The sequence below is a fragment of the Erithacus rubecula genome, assembly GCF_903797595.1.
Source record: "Erithacus rubecula genome assembly, chromosome: 9".
Classification (NCBI taxonomy): Eukaryota; Metazoa; Chordata; class Aves; order Passeriformes; family Muscicapidae; genus Erithacus; species Erithacus rubecula.
In genome coordinates this window covers 23,735,745-23,757,198 of record NC_136660.1, presented here as the reverse complement: position 1 = coordinate 23,757,198, position 21,454 = coordinate 23,735,745, and the positions used below count along the sequence as shown (strand labels likewise).

The 21,454-nt window shown below is 38.6% G+C and overlaps 2 protein-coding genes across 4 annotated transcripts in view; one reads left to right on the top strand and one right to left on the bottom strand.

Annotated features, from left to right (window-relative positions):
- CFAP43 (cilia and flagella associated protein 43) overlaps positions 1–14,642 on the top strand; it is a 42,195-nt gene extending 27,553 nt beyond the window's left edge. For both annotated transcript variants that reach the window (XM_079311923.1, XM_079311922.1), the window contains 16 exons: positions 475–675; positions 1,528–1,734; positions 2,893–2,982; positions 3,703–3,780; positions 4,611–4,736; positions 5,288–5,407; positions 5,491–5,598; positions 6,786–6,872; positions 7,189–7,277; positions 7,638–7,839; positions 8,620–8,732; positions 9,278–9,434; positions 10,261–10,425; positions 12,366–12,446; positions 13,555–13,708; positions 14,346–14,642. In XM_079311923.1, coding sequence (XP_079168049.1) covers positions 475–675; positions 1,528–1,734; positions 2,893–2,982; positions 3,703–3,780; positions 4,611–4,736; positions 5,288–5,407; positions 5,491–5,598; positions 6,786–6,872; positions 7,189–7,277; positions 7,638–7,839; positions 8,620–8,732; positions 9,278–9,434; positions 10,261–10,425; positions 12,366–12,446; positions 13,555–13,708; positions 14,346–14,503 — 2,136 coding nt within the window. In that variant the 3' untranslated portion in view covers positions 14,504–14,642. The remainder of the gene's footprint in view (positions 1–474; positions 676–1,527; positions 1,735–2,892; positions 2,983–3,702; positions 3,781–4,610; positions 4,737–5,287; positions 5,408–5,490; positions 5,599–6,785; positions 6,873–7,188; positions 7,278–7,637; positions 7,840–8,619; positions 8,733–9,277; positions 9,435–10,260; positions 10,426–12,365; positions 12,447–13,554; positions 13,709–14,345) is intronic.
- Positions 14,643–14,768: 126 nt separating this feature from the next.
- SFR1 (SWI5 dependent homologous recombination repair protein 1) lies at positions 14,769–20,448 on the bottom strand. 2 transcript variants are annotated; one of them, XM_079311925.1, is made up of 4 exons: positions 20,074–20,448; positions 18,466–18,723; positions 17,116–17,502; positions 14,769–16,974 (listed from the first exon to the last, which is right to left on the bottom strand). In XM_079311925.1, exons 3-4 carry the CDS (start codon positions 17,497–17,499, stop codon positions 16,783–16,785), a joined length of 576 nt encoding a protein of 191 aa, XP_079168051.1. In that variant the 5' UTR covers positions 17,500–17,502; positions 18,466–18,723; positions 20,074–20,448; the 3' UTR covers positions 14,769–16,782. The 2 variants fall into 2 exon arrangements, with proteins under 2 accessions (XP_079168051.1, XP_079168050.1); XM_079311924.1 differs by having other exon boundaries at positions 18,608–18,723.
- Positions 20,449–21,454: the final 1,006 nt, after the last annotated feature.

The window sequence follows — 21,454 nt, the reverse complement described above, 5'->3', positions numbered from 1 at the left end:
ATAATCACAGAATAGCTGAGGTTAAAAAGCCCTTTGGAAGTTATCTGGTCCAGCATTCCTGGAGCATTTACTCTGGACTGTGTCCAGTGAGGCTTGGAATATCTCCATGGTGAAAGAATCCATGAACTCTCTGGGCTGCCTTTTCTCATGTTTGATAACCATCAAAGGAAAAAGAAACCCCCAAGCCTTCTCCTTCCTGAGGTTAAACAATTCCAGTTTTCTCAGTCTGTCCTCACATGTAAAGTGTTTAAAATCTTTACTGATATTAGTGGCCTATGACTGGACTTGCTTCAGTATTCCCAGTTTTTTACTGGGAAAACTGCAAATGGACCCAATATTCCACATATGATCATTTCAACTTGCATTATTTTGATCACTGAGTTTAATTGAAGAATATAACCACTAGAATTTTTTCGCTGTGTGCCACTGGATCGTGTGCAAACTTAACACAGTGGCCATGTTTCTCATATGCAGGCTCAGAAGAAAAATCTTGAGGTTGACTCTGAGACCTTATCTGAGGAAGAGGAAGAGAAAGAAGAAGTGGCTGCTGATGGTGCACCTCACTGCCTAAGTGGAAGCCTGAGCTCTCAATATGGAGGGAACACATCTATCCTATACCACCAATGTGACTTGCACACCAAGGAGCAGAAACTCAATCAGACCATATTATTGAAGGTGATATCTTCTGAAATATGTCTTACTGCAGTGACACTCTTATATCTGTTGGTAGTCACAGCCACTGTTAGATTTTGGGCATACTGACACCAAACAATGGAGATTCACACCAGTCTCTGAGTAACTGAGGCAAAAGCTGATAAATGTACATAGTGCTGGGGATTTGGGTTTGGAAAAACAAGATTTCATGAAATTGGAAATTTCAGGGTATCTGTATCCTTTTTGTGGTGCATTTTAGTAAATTGACACAGGAAGAGAGACATATGCTTTACCCTCTTTAAAGTTCTACTTTTCTTTGTTGAGATCAATTCCTTATGCTGAAAGAAGAATTTATCCACTAAGAATATATGCTTTTTTAAATGATAATAAGGTCTGAGGTGTTCTTAAAAAGTCAGTTTCCAATGTTTGTTTGTTTAATGGGAATAATGACAGAATCACATAAAAGCCTATTGAAACTGCAGGCTGCATTTGCTCTGCCTCCCTGCACCTGTGATTTACAGGTCACATTTTTTTTCTTTGAAGCTCCTCCTTCTTTCAGCTGAAAAGGGCCCCCAAAAAAAAGCCTAATTTTTTATCTAGCTTTGGTAGCAGCATGTTTCTTTTAGACCCTTTCTTAAATGCCAAGTAATGTGGAAGAAAATGAATAAAAACTTCTAGGGGAAAAAAAAGAAAAAATATTTCATCTGCCTAAGTCCATTTAATAAAGCTTGAACTCTACAGCTTTCACAAGAAGGGTTTACCAGTTTATCTCCTTGTCACACACACAATTATTCTGATGGCCTGAGGACTAGTATATAAACATGGATGGATGTGATGTGAACAGTACTGGTGTTTCCTTTTTGCATATTCCAGGATATCATTTACAAAGTAAAAACTGCTTTTAATGAGGAATTTGACCTAGTTGTACAAAAAAAGGAGGAGGAGATAGCACGAGTGAAAGAAAGAAACCTGAAGATCCAAGAAATCTTGGAACAGCTTGAAGTTCAGGTGGAACTGTGGGAGCCAGTCCTTACAGATGATGAGATGCCAGAGCGAGCGCTCACCGTTCAGGATTCAGAGGTGTCTGAAAATTGCATCTTTGTATTTCACCCATTCAAACCCAGCTCCTTAATTCTTCTCATTTCCAGACATTGTGTCAGCAAACCTTCAAGCAATGTGTCTATAAACTTACAATCATCTTTTTGGCTCATTTTCTTCCCTTTCGTTTTTAGGGAGAAATAAGTCAATCTGAAATGAAAAAATATATACAAACTTAATTTATTGCTGTTAAAAGTTTTCAAAATGCCCATAAATTAGATAGAAATTCTTTGCTCATGCCATTCAACCCAGGCTTTCAGGAATTGCTTCCATAGATAAGAATTTCTCTGTTTTCTCTGAGTGCCCTTTTGAAACAAAGTAGTTTTCAACTAAAAATCTAAGTATTAGAGAGTACTTAGTAATGAACTTATAAATTCAATTAAATAGTTACAAAGGATGACATATTTCTTATTCAGTATATTCCACTGATCCTATCTGCTCATGTGGTCAATTTTTTCCCATTTTTCTTTGCTCTCTCACCAGTCAATGTTATCCCACTGTAAGAGAAGGCATATCTAAAACAACTAATGTCAACAAAAGTGATGTTGGTTTATATTTTAGGATATTTAAATGCTGTAGTTTCTGTAGCTGTTCAAAAGGAGAATTTTCATCTTGAGGAATATTGTCATAGAGCAAAGATACAGCAAGCATTGAGAATTTGTATTACACCACTGTCATGGTTTAACCCCAGTCAGCAACTATGCACCACACAGCTGCTCACTCACTGCCCCATCTCACCAGGGTGAGGGAAACAACTGGAAGGGTAAAAGTGAGAAAACTCGTGGGTTGAGATTCGAACAGTTTCATAACTGAAAAAAAATATAATAATTATGACAACAATAATGATAATAATAATGTAATCAATGCAATTAAAAGATAATCATAAATGTAATTAAGAGAAAAATCATAAAAAGAGAAAGAATAAAACCCAAGAAAAACAACTGCTGCAAATGAAAAACAATTGCTCAACACCAACATACCAATCCCCAGGCTGTGGGATGCCCTGTGCACCAGCTACTTGGAAGAAAATTAATTCCATCCCAGCCAAAACCAGGACCAGCATTTTTCCAAAGGTTCTTAGCCCCTGTGATCATATTTGGAGAAAAGAACCCTGATACAAACTTCGTTTTCTGCTTTCAGATTAAAGCTGAGAAATACCTGACTCCAGAGGAGAAGGCAGAAGCAGAAATGCTGGCTAAGCTTGAAGGGGAAAGACGCCACGCTGCCACGGTAATTACAGAATGGCCTTTTACAGCCCCTTGTCTCTGTTTAGGCTTATTTAATTAATGCAGCACTGAAACACTCCAGTAATGTAGTATGGGAGAAGAAATTTAAACTAGTAGGTAATATGTGCCTTTTCCTTCTTATTATTGTTTACAGTCAGAACTACATAAGTCAGCTGGGGTGAGAAAAGGTAGAGTGTTAGACTCACAGTTTTTAAACAAGTGCTTATGGGCAATTTAAAATACCATATCAGATGGTTGGGAACTAGATCCATGTCCAAATTCATGCTACTCCTCAATAAAGAGCTTTGTGTTTGATAAATGTTTGATGATTCAGCAGCCTCTGTTCTCCATGGCTCAGACCAGAAGACTGTAGTGCTTTCCTCTGGCTTTAAAATGCATCTGTAGGAAACTCAGATGGTTCTGCCCCCAAAACAGATGCACAATTATATCTTCCTTCATCATAGCTTGTGAGTTGGCCAGGAGTAACCTATGCCTGTGTTCTTTCCAAAACTGCCACAATGGCAGTTTTAGTAAGTTATTTGGCATATAAGTATTCTACCAGAAAAAACATAAACTTTTGGGATGTTTAACACACAGCCCCAAAAAGCATCAATCTGCTAATGACACACTGAATAATCTAGAGGTGAACACTGTTGCCATCCCCCAAACTTGCAATTGCTGCAGTTCCTTTTGTACTTTCAAGTATTTTTGTGGTTCTTCCCAGGACGATGAAAGGCTGCGTGCACTTGATGACATGATGGGTGGAGTGCTGGAAATCAGGAGGGAAGACATTTTGAAATTGGTGAGATGTGTTTCTGCCATGTGCTTTAAGAAACCTGTGGGCTCTTCTGGCAATGTGAAATTCAACCAGCAAATATCTCCAACCTCAGTGAGAGAAAAAAGCTGAACTGTAGAACTGCATTATGAGCAAAGAGACTCCATAAAAGAGCATGCACCAAAACAAACACAAGATTCTGCTGCCTGTATAGAATTACCTATCAACTCCTGTTCCTATCACAGTGGAATACTATAGGAACACCATCTATTTAATGTACATCTATCTAATATATTACCATTACAACAACTATATTGCTGAGTCAAAAGTCAATCATCCATGGCTGTAATCTTACAGAAAAACACTGTTTTTCATTTAACTCACCAAATATAGATTGTACAGCAGTAGAGGAAGGAAAGGATGTGAAGGAGTGCAACAGAAATAGGGTAGGGCAGATCCAAGGACTCCTCTGAAATGGATCTGTTTTGGAAAATTACAACTCTGCATAGAAGTTTACATTAGCATGGAGTTAGGTTTGTGGTTCTGAAACAGAAAATGTGGTGTATCTTGTACTGCCAGTAGTATTTGAGTACCAGATTCTTGTATTTTGCAAGATCCAGTAGTGAATTCCTGTAAGCCAGTGAGTCTAGCATGATATATATACACTTAAATTACTGGTGGAAGGCATTTTAGTGTACATATACACTAGAGCAACAGAATATATATGTTACTTTGATTTAAGGCTTGTACCTTCCTAAGAAATACCTTTTGTTAAATTAATGCATGGTGTAGTTTGTTAGTGTGCTGATGTATACTTAATATTGCTTTTTAAACATATTTTTCTTCAATATTTCCAGGATATTCCTCCACCATCTTTTTTATCTAGACCTGAGGATCTTTGGACTGAAGAAGAAAAGAAAATATTTGATGAATATGAGAAAAATGTCAAGGAACTGAATGAAGGAAAAGAAGAATATAGACAGGTAAATTGAAATAAAGAAAAGATGGGTTTGTTCACAGTGCTTATGACCAAAGCTTCATCTTTCTCAGAAGCAACTTCTAAAAATGAATACTGATAAATAGGATAAACTAAGAATAAATGACCATCAAAGATCATGTGGCATATTAAATAAATCCTTAGACAGAATTAGGCAGTCTCCATTTAATTACTATGGGCAAAATATTGTAAAAGTTGTGATATCCTGAGAAGGTAACTTCCCTTCACAAATGCAGTAGTATTTCTAAAATGTGTTTTTCAGGTTCATTCCCAGAGTTGCTGATGCCATACACAAATAATACAATTATATTTATTCTTCAAAATGGTATTGGAACAACATAACTTTGTAGCCTGGCAAAACTCTCATTCCAAACTAAGCAATTTCTGTGGCCTTTTGACTGAATTATACAGTTCCTTATTCTGCATTCTCCATCATCTCATATATATATATATATATAGAGAGAGAGAGAGAGAGAGAGAGAGAATTATTTGTTCCTCCAGATGTAATATTGCTGCTCTTGTCCTTCCCTTCCTCAGTTTCTGAGAAATGAATGGAACAAAATTGAAGTTTCCATCAAGGAAACAACACAAAATTTTGATGAGATTGTCCGCAAACTCTCTGAAAAGAAACTGAAAACAGACATGGTCATCTACCAGGTATTGCAAAAAAGCACTAAGTTTTTATCTCTGCCTCTGTGCAGCAGAAATGTTACCTTTTTTTTATTGCAACCCTTTCACAGGAAGAACTCAAAATACTCAATCTCATTTACACTTTACTGTTGGATGAAGAGTTGGACTGTAGAGAAGCTGGACTTCATAAATTCCTTACGAAAAAGAAGAAAGAAAAAGTAAGTTATCATTTGGAATGCTGTTATTAGGAGTAATGTAATCTTTACAGTATAGTTTCATGTGAAGTCTCTTTTTTTCCAAACCAAAATCTTGCCATGAAGGACTTTCTGACAACTTACAGGGTCATTGGTTTGGGTTTTTTTCGATTTGTACAGGTGACAAACATTATATATACCTCTGATTTTCTTAATAGGTACTCAGCTTGGTTCATCTGGAGCTCTTTGGTAAAACTTCATACATTCAGAAGGGGATGCTGCTATTTGTTTGCTACATATAATCTTCTTTAGTACCTGGTATCAAGCTGAAAGTACAGTAGTAGGTCAGGGTTTCAGTGCAAGTCTCTTACTGTCTCTTACTGTAGCCTGCAGGTTGGTTCTGGCTTTTTGGACAATATTATCCCATTTGGCCACTTTGCCTTCATGGAGCTGTTCATGAGTCCACAGATAATACACTGCTGCCTCCACATGTCCTCCAGATGTCCTGCAGAGCACTGTGTGTTTGGAGCTGCCAGCAGCCTGTTGTGAGCTGCAGGGAGGGATTGCAAACAGGCATCTAGCCCCCAGCACTGAATTGGCTGGACTAGTTTTAAAGCTGAGGGCAAGCATACACCAGCTTACAATTTTCAGTTTTTTAAATTTTTTTTTTTTTTCATTTTTTAAATTGTCCCATTGGTACAATTTTGGTCCCTGGAAATCATCAAATACAACAAAACTGTCTCCCCAGCAGAGTATTAGCATTTCACAGCCTCTATAAAACAGGACTTCAGTATCCTGACACATAGCAGAACTCTGCCATGACAATGAGGAAATTGTTAAGAAATCTCCACTGCACAACATTTGAGATTTTTTGACTGGTCTTACCTGAGATGACATGAAAGCAAAAAGAAATCCCTATAGAAAAAAGGTATCAACATATGTCATTACATTTAATGTTTCAAAAGGTTTGTAAGCATTTCTTACACACATTTGTTAAATTCTTAAGCAGCAGGTTATTTTAATTTCACAGCTCTTCATCTTCTAGCAGTATCTACAAGTGACCCCTGAAGAAGGCATGTTATGGTTACTTAAAATAGCTCACAAGGTTATCTCTAGAAATAAGAAGGTGTCAGCTTCATCACTGTATGTGAATAGCCATTCACTGCTTCTGCTGGCTGCTTCATTCCTTAAATCTTTTGGCTTTACTATAGGTCAAGGGTGCAAGAAAAATCCTGGCTGCAAAATATGGTGTTGAGGCTTCCATGGGCCCCTATAAAGATGCATTACATGAAGGGCAGGTGAGACTCTTGGAAAAACAAGGAGTTTCAGAAGTTAATGTTGTTCATAAATGTAAGTTCAAAAGTTAATGTATCTTCATAATGAGAAGAATGTACTTCTCTGTAAAAAGAGTTCTGGCCAACTCACTGCTCAGTAAAATGAGGCAGTAAAGGACAGTGTGTGCATAGAAGAATCTATGAATCTATTGCAGATTCCTGTGATGTTTGGGAGCACTTGGAAAAGCACTGTACCCTGTATTTCTATGATATGGGTAGGTTGATACTTTTTAAAAAAATAATATTGTGGTAACAAGAAAGCTTTCTTCCCCATCCCCAGAACCTGGAACTTGGTTTTATAAAGCAGTTTGCTGATTTATCTGGTAATCTCCTTGAGGAACTTTTGCAACTTTACAAACAACGACCAGAGTAAGTTCTCCTCCAACTCCATTATTTAAATAGTAATATTTCTTGTAAGTCAAGAATGAGTATACTATTTATTCTAATAATCCAAATTATATTGCCTGCTTTTTATTGCATAGGTAATTTCCCATCACACTAACAATTGCTATTTTGAATATACATTTCCTTATCCACTCCACAAAATCTGCATTTTATGCAATCTAAACAATCATCAGGTTCAAAGACAATATTTGTATTTCTTATAGTTTTATCTATTTGATTTTTGCAAGAGATTGAGAGTATGAAACATTCTTAGTTTTTTGTGACTTTCTTCTGTGCAAGAGAAAATACAAAGTACATCCTGTCTGTGCTGTGTGTGTGCACTAGGACCCCAAGGAAAGAAACCCTCCTTGACACAGCTAACCCCTATGTGAAGGAATCAGCTGAGGATTACCAAGATGCACTTTCCCTTTTAATGAAAGCCATGGATGAACTGGATAGTCCTGAGCACATGCCTAGTGGCTTAAACCAGTCTATGTGGAAACGTTTTTGTCTAGCTAGACGAAATAAAATTAAGAATGAGGAGTTGGTATGTAAAATTCTTTATTTCGCCTGTATACTTCTTGATATTTTTGAGTCTTAAGCTTTAGTGGAGTTCTCATGTAGGCTCAAGCTAGTGGTGAAATAACAATGCAGGATACATATGCTCCATTGGCCTTTGAAAGTTTGTTCTGGCTATATTCAATTCAGATTAACAGGGAAACCTGTTCTCTAGTTCAGGCTGTGGTACTTCAGAGGAAAAATTAGCATATTAATATGGATGGATTTGATCAGAATAATTGTGACCTTGATATGGTTTCATTAAAAATAAAAAATTATCATTTTTCTTTGCTCTATCCATACAAAAAAAACCTATAAGGTATTTGATTCCCATTATCTGTTGAAGTCATCCTCTCCCATAAGCATTCTACACTTGCACCAATGCATTCCAATAATTTTCCAGAATATAAAGAGCAATTCTTACCAAAAGGTGTTTCTGGAGATGTATTTGTTCATTATAAAAGCATGAATGAATAAATCTGAATTATGCAGAGATAGATATACATTAAATTTGACCAAAAGAGAAGCAAATTTGATTTCCCTTCATATGAATAAACTATGCATATATGAACAAATAATTTCCTGAGCAGAGTACAATGATTGTAACCTTTATGTCTCGTATGATGTGCTGAGATTCTCAGAATACTGGCTGCATATTTATATATACAGATATCTTCTTAAGAACTTGTCTTTTCTGTCCTTGAAGAGGCTTGCCCTGACACAGTGACAAAGTTGAAAAGTTGGCAATGTCACAATGTTGCTTGCCTAGGTGAAAGGGAAGATCCTAGCATTGGGAGAGATGAAGGCCTGTCACCAGAGAAGAGTAGAAGAGAATGAGCAGATGAAATCAGAATTAGAGAACACTTTCCAAGAACTCACTAGGTAATTTTGTGTCTTTTCCAATGTTCAGCTGACCTTTAATACTCCACTAACACAGAACCAAAACTTACAAGCAAAATTATACACCATCACTAGTGTCTGTTCTCCAGCACTCTTTTAGCTAGGTCTCATTGGTGCCTGGACTTGCAATATTTGATTTTTTTTATATATATAACATAATTTTCACATTCATTATCATTCAAGAATAAATTCCAAAGTAAAATATACAGGAAAATGGACCCTGGCTGGAGGCCTCTTTTGTTTTCTTTTCAATTGATATTAAGATTTCTTTTGAGAAATAACATTTTCCCTCAGAACATCACTACAGTATGTTAAACTGAATCCATAAGTTACATGGATAAAATATACCATAAGTTTCAGATTTTTTAGTCCATTTAGCAGCAAACAGAAGACAAAGTTTGTCAAAGAGTAAGCCCCACATGAAAACACCACCTACCTGTAACAAATATAAACACTGAGAATCATGGGAGGATTTATATAATCCTGTTGAAATCAATAAAGGCCATTTTTGTTTTCTGCCATCTTAGGCTGAAGGAGGAGAAGATGAAGCTTCAGCAGAATGTGATTGTCCAGTTTTTGCTAAAGCAAGGACAGGTGGAATTGGGAAGTACTCGGATCCCAGACTACAGTGATGCTGTTCTCATTGACAGGAGAGTTGTTGAAGAACTGAATTGCAGTCTTGCGGTAATTTACATAATCTGGAGGAAATTTAAGCTTTCTAAACAAATGTATTGTCCTTCAGAGGCTCAGCTTTTTCTCCAGTTTGACATTTAGTTTCAATTCATTACAACACCAGCAGGCTCAATTGTAATCTAGAAGCTATTAAGAATTCTCTAATGTCTCTTCTCATGATGTAAAGATTGCAGTGCAGACTGCTTTCTTGATGTTTGATCAATACAATTCAGATCAATGAAATGGTGACAGTCTTTAGACACACCATCACTTATACATACATTGTAACTAGAAAATGCTAATATCATGGGCACAAGTCCAAAAATTCCCTCCAGGCAAACTTGTAAGAAGCATTTTAATAGTGGCTCACATTAAATTTAAAAATTAATACAGCTTTATATGTAAGGTGAAATTGGTGATGATACTTAAAACAGTTTTTCATATCTCATGAAATGTTCTTTTTTTAGGCATTCTAGCTGTACAAACATTTTCTTTTACTGCTACTGCACAAAGCCTTCAGTACCATGTGCAAAATACCTTAAACAGAGCAAGCTTGTATTTTGTAGACCTAAAATGCCTTTCCATTCTTATATAAAATAGATAGATGGAGAGAGATTAGTTGTCATTTTTTTCATCTATTTCTGTGATCTAAGGCTGTAGGCATAAAAGAGAATAAACGTCCTTAAAAGATAACCATCTGGAGCAAAGTCTGGAAAGAGATTGCAGTTTAACATGTTTAATTGACTAAAATTATGACTTTGGAAACTTGCCCATCTTGTTGCAAACAATTATTCCATAATCTGTAAAGTGTGTTAATTAAGATTGATCTATTTTTTAGGCTCAAGGAGAAAAAAAAATTACTGCCATGGTAGAATATAAAGACTTCTCTAAAGGGATAATACAGCTGGAATGGGAACACAAGAAAATGAAAATGCAGATACAAGATCTGAAAGAGAAGGCTCGGGATATTGTAATACTACCTATTTCAAAAAATTGCCAGCTAGTGAGTTGCTTTTTCTGATTTATATTTTAACTGCAGAAAAATATGCTGCCTATACCTGTAAGAAAGATCTTTTATATTTATACCTCATAAATCTCTTATTACTAGAGAAACATGATTCCTAATAGGGCAACAATTCAGCTTTCAAAGGGAAGTCTTGCTCACGAGATTGAGAAGTGATGAAATTCTTTGGGATGTTACAGTGTAAATTAAGGCAAAATTAGCCTTAACTCTTAATGTTTCAAAACTGGTATTGAATAAGGAATCAGGATTTTGCAGCCACAATGAACAGATCTCTTATATCGAGCAGAGGTTTTTTTAGGTGAAAGGTCTGAGGTGCCCCCATCTGGTACTGCACAGAAATACCATAACTTTGCTCTACATGGAGACTGAGCAAGTCCCACCCTCTCCCTGCCATGTGCTGGCTCAGCAGCAGAACAGGGAATTGTTCTCCATGCCCGGCAGGCAGGAGGGGGCAGCTGCCAGCAGGGCAGCATATACATAGCTTTGAACAAGCCCAGCTGGCAGGCCAGGAAAAAGGAAAAGGCTTTGGGACACAGCCAAGGATGCCACTGGGAGAAGAAAGGAGGAAGAAGAGAGGTTGTAGGGAAAGCCTGAGGGTATTGCAGTATGGGATATAGAAGACTGTAGGGAAATCTTATGGTGATGATGTGGATGGCATAAAGGTTTGGAGTAAGGCATGTTGAAGGATGGGCAGGCTGGAGATACAGCAGTGGGGACAGCTATAAAGCACAGAGAAAAAGGAAAATGTTGGACAGCAGGTAAGAATATTGCAATTCAATCCAAATATTAGAAGAAAATTCAAAACATATGCTTTGCTTAATCTTCATCTGTACTGCTGCTCCACAAAATGCTTGTTCTGAATCACAGGACTTTCATAACTAACACCAATCACCAGAACAGCTTTATAAAGAGGTGATGTGACAGCAAGTTGAAAAATTCTTGTGGCAAATTTATCACCAGAGTTGCTGTTAGCTCAGTTCATTAAACTGATGAGCAGAACTCTTGCCTTTCAGAGAGAGTTAAACTGCCCATAGTAAAGGCATTTACCAGTTTAATCAGAATTCAAATGCCCTGAGAGAACAGACTTATGTTACTTTTTGATTAGAAATATGGGGTTAGTGGGAAAGACAAGGTAAAACATATCCCAAGAACAGGAATGGAAAGAAAGATGGTTTAGATGTGTGTGGGCAAGGACCTGAGACCATTTGGAATGAGGCCTGTTAATGAAGCAGTGAGAGAAAGAAGCTTAATCCTGTAGACAAGGAGCCCCTTCTGGGTCTTGCCTGTTTCTCCTCCTCTAACTAGAATTTTGCCTGTCATTTTGATGGGACAGTACTCTGGAAGGATGAATCTACATCTACAGGAACCTGTCTACTGCTTGTTATAGGTCCATAAAACATTCCTGTTATAGACCCATAAAACATTATGGGGTTTTTGATTTGTCATTTGATAAAGAGATATTTTAGTAGCAGTATGCTCAAGGAAAAAAATCAATAAATTCTCTGATATGTCAATTACTATGCAGATAGAACAACAAAAGAAGGAAGAATGATTGGGAAGCCACTAGACAGAAAATAATTTTCCTCTCTACCTAATGACAATCTTAGGCCTCCAGCTATGTTAGTTTAGATTACATTATAAGCAAAAGCATAGCTTAGGGTTTTTGACAACCTCAGCATACTTGTTTGGCCCTTGTTTTCATTATAAATATAGAATAGATAACATCCTTTTTAACAGCTGCACAGTCTAGTACTCACACAGCATCCAAGTGTATCCTTACAAGTATGATCACTAGTAAGCTTTACCACTGCAGAATTCCAGTTTTTTTGATTTCACATGGTATGTTTTTCTTTATAGAAGAGTGAAATTTTTGAGAATGAACAAGCATAAGGTAATTTTTTCTGGTTTTATTTCTTCAGTTCCTAACCATGCAGAACTATGACACCCACATGTCTCAGCACTTAGCAGGAATGGAGCAGAGCCTTGGAGTCATGGATAAGGTAAATCCAAGGGAACCACCACATCTGAGACACACAGCCTTACTTTAAATGCAGCTCCTTGCCTCCATTAGCAAGAGATGTTTGAAAGAACAAATGCAATTGATATAGGCATGCTAACTCAAGGACTGTTGGAATACATCCATAATAGTACACAGAGGTAGATATAGATGATATAAAGATATAGTTATAGATAGATATACAGATATAGATTAGATATAGCTATAGATAGATGTAGATATATATAGATATAGATATAGATATATAGATGTAGATATGTATATCATGTATTTGTCCATCTGGCTTCAATAGTTTCCTCAATTGAGCTGTGCTGTCTCCAGCAGCAGTTCTCTGATGTTTGGAAGCAGTCATCATACATGGATTGTTGCAGAGATGAAGCCTATCTACTTGCTCTGTTACTGGAATTAAATACTTTCCTATCCTGAATGCAGATCTGCTAATCACTTCTTACACAGCACTGCCTATAAAATCACTCTTCCATTTCTAATGAAGCATTCCTTCAGTGTTCTCTGTTTAATGTTTTGCTGCAGGACCACCAGCAAAATATTCCTTCCTTCTGTATTCAAAGTAAAATACAACAATCTGATTTGCTGGCTGCCTCATGTATTTCACCATTCAAATTATGACTGTCATTGTTTTTAAGTGATTTCACTGGATTTTCTCCAAGTTGTGCTACTTGGCATCAGCTTCCTCTTCCTCTTCAAGCTTTAGTATTTATCTTGTCCCTTTACAGCCCATCCATCAGCTTCAGCAGCTCCCAGCAGCCAAGAGCATGTCCTTAACTCATGCATTCCATTGACTTCCTTTTCTCCCTTTGCCTTTCAAGTTTTATCTTGAATATATATCTCTTCCTGACCTATACCTCTTTATTCCTTGGCTGCTCCTTAAATTAGAAGTCCATAAACTGAGATACTGTGTGTGAAAAACACTTTACAAGGTAAAGTTTACAATGTTACTAGTCAAATCAACACACATTAAAGTTTATCAAGCTATAGCACAGTGCTTAAAGTTATAGTTTTTCATCATAAGTTTGCCTGAACAGTTTTTGTATGACCTCATATATTTGTTTTATTCATCTCAAAATGGACAGTTGCACAAGAAGAATGTGAAGAACCATCAGAAAAAAGTCAGAGAGCTGAAAAAGTGCATCCATCTAAAAGAGCAAGCAAACTATGAACTCAGCCTGCAGCTGAAGGAAATGCTTGTGTCTGTGTCAGAAAGGATGCACATCTTCAAGGCAGCTGGTGAGTCCAGTGATGCACTTTAAAGCACAAGCAAAGGATGTTCAGAAATTAACTCCAAGGCTGGACAGTGCTGTTCTCCACCATCAGCTGAGGGGCAGTGCCTGTTACTGAATGTGCACAATGAGCAGAGTCCTTCCTGCCAAAACCTAACACGGTCACTGAAGAGTTACCTGGAGACTCTTGTGGCTCTTGTAAACAAAGCTAACTGACTGAATTCCTGAAACTGTTCAAGTCAAAATATTACAGTTTTTTAGGCAACATGCTTTCATTTTTTCTGAGAGCTCTTCAATGGGCTTCTTCCCACCCTTCCAAGAGAACAGAGGAAGTAATGTGAAGCTAAGAATAGTATTCACTTTTAGGAAAACTTATAGAAATCTTTTCACTAATGGAAAACAGTTACAGATTTTCAAAACAGTGGGTACTTGCTAGAAGCATGAAGAAAGCATGCCCAGTGCCTTTATAAAATAATTTGCTTTATTCAGCACTATAAAGGTTCTTAAGCTCAACTGTGAGCCTTTTATAAAATGCTTGCCTATTTTATACAGAATTTGGAATAACCCCAGGACAGGTCCCATATAAAGATGGACTACACATCCCCTATGAGCACAGGCTAACACTAGTGCTTTGTTTCCTGCAGACACACGGGATATTTCTGAAGAGAACACACGGCAGCGTTACCAAGAGATTCTGAAGCAGAAATATCTACGGGACCTTATAAGGGAACAGGAAAAACAGCTTACAATTCTTCAGTTAGAAACTGAAGCTTGGAAACCAGGAACACACCAGGTTGTTTGAAAATCAGAGTCTAGACAGATGAATAATACCATGGTCCTAATCTAAGAAAAAAGTTTTGACAGCTGATTCTTCTCCGTGAACTTTTCTTTCCACAAATTGTTTCTTCTGTAATTCCTTAAAAAATAACTTCCATTTGAAAGATGTGTGGTTGTCTGATTTGTATTTTTTACACCTGGTCTTACCCCCATTATATTTCAGTTGATGAGATTTATTTATACTGGTTTTATAATATAAACCATATAGGTCATTACAGAAAACAAAGGATACAAGAAATTGTAGACTGAAAGGAGTATCTATGTATGTCCATTGTTTGCAATATGCAATTGTAAAAGCTTTTAAAGATAAATCCATCAATTGGCATCTGCTACAATTCATGTCTGTGGATTTGAAATAATAATTTACCTTTGTGATGGCACAGATGTAGGTTTCTGAGCAGATGTAGGGTTGTTTCATCCTGACCAAAGGCAGCTGTGCCTTATCATGGTGTAATCACCCACAGCCAGCATGAGCTGTGGCTGCTGCCACAGGAAGAATCACAGGAATACCAAGTTTGGAAGCATCTGGCCTCCTGCTGGCATCTCCCACCCCTTTACATTGAGAAGCAGTGTATTCTGCCAGCTCCCTCCACAGCAGCTAATAAAGAAGCTGTGATAAAGTTAACTGCTGCTGGAGCCTGAGCTACTCAGTATAGGCCCTGCTTTTTATTTCCCTGATCCACGGTGTGATGCAATTCTTCTTTCATAAATTCACATGAGATCTAAACCCATTTCATTATGAGAGCAAGAATAGCTTTGATACCTTAGCTTCAAATTCTACCCTTGTAAGAAAAAACTATTTCAGTTGTGATCCTGTACCTCTCTTCTTTTGCTTTACCATCTCTTACTGGGATTTGTAAGGATTCTAATTACATCTCACTTATTACAAGACCTTTTGTCTTTCTGCCAGAACTGCCCTAGAAGCAGCATCTTTCCAAATGTGCCAAGGACCTTGGAGAAGGTAACTGACCCCTTCACCAGGCACCATCATCTTTTTGCACAAGCTTAAAAAGGCAGAGAAATAGTGCTTTAATACTCAAAATGTGATTTGCAATAAAGGTTGTTCTGCATTCTCTCTGGACAGCAACAGTCAGTATTCTTAAGAGCAAGGTGTAGGTACAGGCTGAAGTCTAATGAGCTTTACCAATGGTTAAAAAGTACTGTATGATCTTTGATTTTCTTTCTCTTGAGCTAAGAAATTACTCCATTATTAAGGAAACGGGATATAGCATCTGTAAACAAAAGGAGTAGAGTATAACCAGTAAGAAAACAAGATTCCTAACAGGGAGAGTTGTAAAGCAGTTAAGATGTATGTATTGTTATACTGGAGAAGCAGTGGTTTTAAGGAAAATAAAAAAACAGAAGTGACCACGATGAGAAAATAAGCAATTTCAGGTTAAATAAAATAAAATAAAATAAAACTTTTAAAAAGGCATTTATTGAAGAATAAATGAAATGGTCAAGGTTTATTCAGTTTTATGAGGCTGTGTTTGAAGCAATCCCATTAAACAAGGCCTTGTTTTTCTTATTTATTTGAAGAGAGAAAACCCTTGGCTCTCAGGTGTAGCAGAATAGAAAGTTGGTTTCAATTTTCTTGCCTTCCCTTCTATTGCCTCAGGCTGTGGCAGAAAGTTTATGAGACAGCAGCCTTGAAGAGAATGTCTGGACCAGTACTTGAAAGCAAGTGCATTACAGCACATTTCCCTCAATTAGGAGTTAAAGCTAGTGAGAACATCTTAGCTCTGGAATATTAACATCAACAAAATTAGTTATCTTAACTCACAAAATGTTGTCATTAGCCTTCACTGGCTGACTGGCACCAGGAAGACATTTGTAAAATGGATGTATCTACAAACAAACTGAACTCTTCCCCATCTGAACATGAACAGAATTGACAGTTTGAGTTATTTCAATACAAGTAACCATGCAGAGACTAATAAAAAAATTGACTACTTTCTACCCATTCAACTATGACTTAATTTTATTTTTATTAAATAAAAATTCACTGACCAAGTCATTAAGCCAGATTCTCCAAAACATTGCCAGTTTGATTTCTTTCCATGAAGTAATGCCTTTTACAGTGCCTACTGTAGGTATGTATACAGCTTTACAAATATCTCTGGAGAAAACCTCCTAACCCCAAAGCATAAAGTCCATTGTCTGACCAACACTTCTGACACAATCAGAAAGTATTCAATCTTTTCTGCTTTTGTGTCTGTGCAAAGAAAGCTCTGCAGCTGTAGATTAGGCATCTACAAAGTCCTCTTCTGTTCTGCTGTAGTGCAGTAACTGATCTTCTAACCCAAAGGTATCAATGAGCTGAGTGAGACTCACTTTCTTGCCATCTGCAGAAAAGGCTGACTGCAGCTCATACAGCATCAGCTGGGTGCTACTTCTCCACTTCACTATCAAAGCCTGCAGCTCAGACAGGTTGTTCTGAAATTGGGACAAAGGAAAAGAGAGTCATCATCTGCTGACATAAAGAGGTTTTGATACTCTGCAGATATTCTTATAAAATGCCTTAAACTGAGGCAATACACAAGCAGCACACTAGAAAACCAGTGAGTGTTGCCTCACCTTGGATCGATACATCTTCACCAGTTTGAGCCTACGAAGCAGCTCCTCCTTCTCTTGCACTTGTTTCACCAGCTTTGCTTTTTCCTCAAGGGACTGCTGCTGACCAAGATCATCCTGCAGCACATTCAAATTCTCTGCTGATCCACAGGGATCACTCTGCTTTGAGGGACTTTTGAAACATGAATGTCCAGTGCCATTTCCTTCCAGGTTTTCAGACCCATCTTGTAATCTGGAGCAGTCTGTACTTGTGTCTGGCAAGCACCCTGTGCCAGCACCAGCAGTGTCTTTCTCTTCAGTGTCTATTTTCAGCCGCTTTGCCACTGTAAAACTGGCATTAAATGAACGTCTTGTTTTCCTTAATCGTTCCCTCAGAGCTGCACTCATTTGCTAAAAAATAAAATAAATAAACCCAAAAAACCCAGGTGGTCAGAATAATCTTAAATTTTGATCAAATCTCAAACTGTTTACCCATCATTATTGTTTACATAGAATATGTACTATATTTAACATCATTGTAAAGCCAGACTTTCTAATTCTCTGTATAGCCTTCAAAACATGAACAAAGTTAACTTGTTCCTTTCTCATATATCTGCACACACAGCTGCAAGATATGGAAAGGTGTAGTTCCACATGTTTTTGGACAAAATCCTGTATTCTATTGAAGCAAACTTACTCGTCTTTGTGTAAAAGAAAAATGGCATATTTCAATTTGGCTAATTTTATTCTATCAATTTCCCCTCTGGTTTAATGGAGGCAAGGGTTATTTTTCCTGCTGTGCCATCCTATACATCTGTATTAGAACTTGTACAAAATATCTGTATTCTAGAACATATTAGAAACACCTTTGTAATTCTGACCTGTTCATGCTTTGGAGATACTTCACAAGCATTTAAAAAAGATTTTTTTTTTCTTCAAAATAATTATTTTTTATAATCTGTGTCTAGCATTTTTGTTTATAGAAATGCACTAAAATGTGAGTGGGGGATTAGGCCTCAGGCCTGTCCTGCATAGATCTGGATGCTGAGTGTGACAGTATCACCATTGCACATGCTGGGACAAACCAAAGCAGAGCTCAACACTATGGAGAACTGACAAACTGAAAGCACTGTACTTTGTTCCACTGCAGGCAGAAGTCACAGAAAGTCCTCCTGCATGCAGACCAACCCAGAAAACTAGAATTTGAGAACACTGAAGATGACAGGTTAAAACAAACAAGCAAAAAAACCAGCACACATGCTATATAATATTTCAATTTATTAGTATAGCATTTGGGTTATGTTGCTTTATCACTCTGTATTTACAGTAAACATCTGCATTTTCAGAGCAAAGCCCAGCAGGCACATTCCTTACCTGCACAGCCTTGCAGCTAGAGGTATAAGGTGCCTGGCTCTAGCCTTCCAGCAAGCACTGTCTCAGTGACTTCTGACTCCCTAATGATTCCACAAGTGTTTCTGTTACTATGAAGAATTGGAAAAGTACTAAGTTTTCATACCTGTTTCCCTGAACTAGTCCCCTGTGCAGGTGCTGCCCCAGCATCCTTTGGAGTATTGCACAAAGATGGCAATTTATCCACCACTGACTCTTCCATCTTGAGATGAATAGCAGTCTCTGTTAAATGACATAATGAATTATGGTGTCACTGTTACCTGATTATAACGAGCCATGTGGCTGCAGAAATGAGTAAAAAGCTCTGATATGAAATTCTAAGGCTTATTTTCTAATTGGCATGTTCAAAACAGACATCTGCATAAGTTACACCAGTTTCATGTGCTAAGTAGCATCTTGCTTTGTGAACAGCTTTTTTTTGAGAGGATGTGTGACACTACTAACTGCCATAAAGTTTTTTTTACTATGCATTTTTATATATTCTTTTTCCCCTTGCTCCTAAAGCTCTGTGGAGCCAGGAAAATTTTTGCTGCCCACAGTATAAACAATAAATCTTTTCTACAGAATATAATTGGGTATCCAGATCTCTGAAAATAATCCAGATCCTTCTGGGGATGCTTCTTAAAAAAGTAATTACACAGTTTTTATTAACAGTAAGCACCCCAAGCTCAGAAAGGCACCATAATTAAAATGGCTAAGTCACACCCCCCAGCAGGAACCAACTTCAAATCGATTTGGCCATGTTGAGCTTGTTTAGCAGTTGTGAACCACCTACTAACGACCAGAACAAAGCTGGAAAATCGACAGCTGCACCCCCACTCACCTGCAAATTGCAATTAGGAGTTTTGAAACAGAAGCCTCTCAAGAATAAAATCCTGCAAACCAAAACTAGGCAACATAGGGCTGGCACCAGGGGCTTCCTCTTCACAGATGAAAACTGCCAAAGCTTCAGTATGCCAAAGCTTTAATGGCCCAGCAACCCTGGTCTCCTGGCTTGGTACCAAAGGATGGAGATCCTCATTTATCTTAGGAATCAACGTTCCTGCCCAGCTGTTCAAAACTGAACATACGGTACTCCATTAAAAAACCCCAGAGCTTAGGAAAGAGTCCAGTTAATTGGGTATTTTAGCAATCCATCAATTAAACAGCAAGCCCACAGCATCCATTATATATAATGGAAGTTTAATACTATTATGTCTTGTTGCAATCAAGAGCCTAAAAAAAGATACATCATTCTTATGCATACTGTATGCCACAAATAAGTAATAAGTCTTTCCAAGGAGCAAAATCATATCAAGCCTAAAAGATAGTTTAAGAAAACCCAAACAATCCTAGGATTCTTTATCTTTACTGTCTGATGCAATTTTCAAATGACCCTAACAAATACTTTTTCCACTGGTTTGCTAATGTTGTAACTTGACAGCACATTCACACAGATCTCCTGCACTCTTAAAATCCTTTTCGTGTATCTTAGGCTAAGAACCCTTGGTCACCACACAAAAAATTCTGTTCAGCAAGTTAAGAAAATTTGAGTTAGAAGGGGAAAAGACAATTTTGCTTTTCAGTACTTACATGATTTCTGCACTTTGGGTACGTCTGTAACTACGCCCTCAGGTTTCCTGCTTATTGCTACGTTATACAACGGCACTCACTCCTTTTACTGTCTCAGCAACTAAAGGCTCTATTAACACTCAATACAGCTTTTGCCTTGCCAGTTTTCCACCGACAGAGAAGGCTGGGAAACCCATAAGCAGGGCCATAGACCCGCGGAGCTTGTTCTGAGATGCTGCACCCTAAAAACATAGCCCCAGCACGGAGCCCGAAGCGAAGGGAGGCCCCTCGGGGAGCACAAACCCCCAGGGCCGGGGTGAAGGAAGAAAGCACCTGGTGAAACCACCCCGGCTCCCCTCACACGCTCCAACCTCCCGCGGCCGGGCCCGGGGCGGCCCCGCGCCTGCGCAACGCGCGTGCCCGGGCGGCGCCAGCTGCTCGCGCCTGCGCGCTGTGGGAGGCGCTGAGGGGCTGAGGGGCGGGGCGTGAGGGAGATCCCGGCCCCGCCCCGCCCCGATCGCGATCCCGGTCCCGATCCTGATCCCGATCGCGATCCCGACCCCGCCCCGCCCCGGTCCCGATCCCGGTCCCGGTCCCGGTCCCGGTCGTGCGAGCGGAAAACGCGGGGCATCCCCAGGGACCTCGTAGACTCTGCTCTTGCATCTGGGCATTGCATGCGGTGCTGTGTCCCTTAGGCCAGCGTGGGCCCGCTACCCCACAGCTCGGGTCTGGGCCAAGGCCAGGTGCCACCTCACAGAATCAGTTAAGCTGGAAAAGACTTTTAAGATTATCGAATTCAACCTGTGACCATCACCATGTCAACTACACCATAGCATCAAGTGCCACATTCAGTCTTAAACACTTCCAGGGGTTGTGGCTCCAGGACCTCCCAGAGCAGTCTGTTCCCATTCCTGTCACCATTTCTATGAAGAAACTTTTAATAGTGGCCTGCCTAAACCTTCCCTGGCCTAGCTGAATACAGTGAGACTGTGTCCCTGCAAGTGTCCCTGTGCCAGGGAGGGGTGTTCTGCCTCGGCATGGAGCTCTCCCCATCATGGATAGCACAGTTGGCCCTTTTGTCACAGCCAAAGGAGCCACAGCTCTCCACCTCAAGCTGCAAAAGCCTTTATCCCAGGGACTCCCTCCTCACAAAAGGGAAAAAAAAGTAACTGAGGGACACACGGGGAGATGTGTGACTTGAGCAGCACTGTCATGGCTGTGGGAAAGAGAAAATGAAGAAATTTGACTAGAGAAGCAGAGAGATTGTGATTGTGACAAGTTCAGGATTAGAGAATTCCCTGCTGAAGCAAAAGTGATCTTCCTGTCTCTATCAGCTGCACACCCGACTTCCCCACGTGGATTTACTTTTTCCCAAAACTGATTTGTACAAAATGTTTTTCGA

Excerpts from the sequence above, each read along its gene's own strand:
- SFR1 (XM_079311924.1), bottom strand. The coding sequence starts at position 18,703 with ATGGAAGAGTCAGTGGTGGATAAATTGCCATCTTTGTGCAATACTCCA. Across the intron at positions 17,503-18,607 it reads GGACTAGTTCAGGGAAACAG|CAAATGAGTGCAGCTCTGAG; the intron begins GTATGAAAACTT and ends TTTATTTTTTAG. Across the intron at positions 16,975-17,115 it reads TGAAGATGTATCGATCCAAG|AACAACCTGTCTGAGCTGCA; the intron begins GTGAGGCAACAC and ends TCCCAATTTCAG.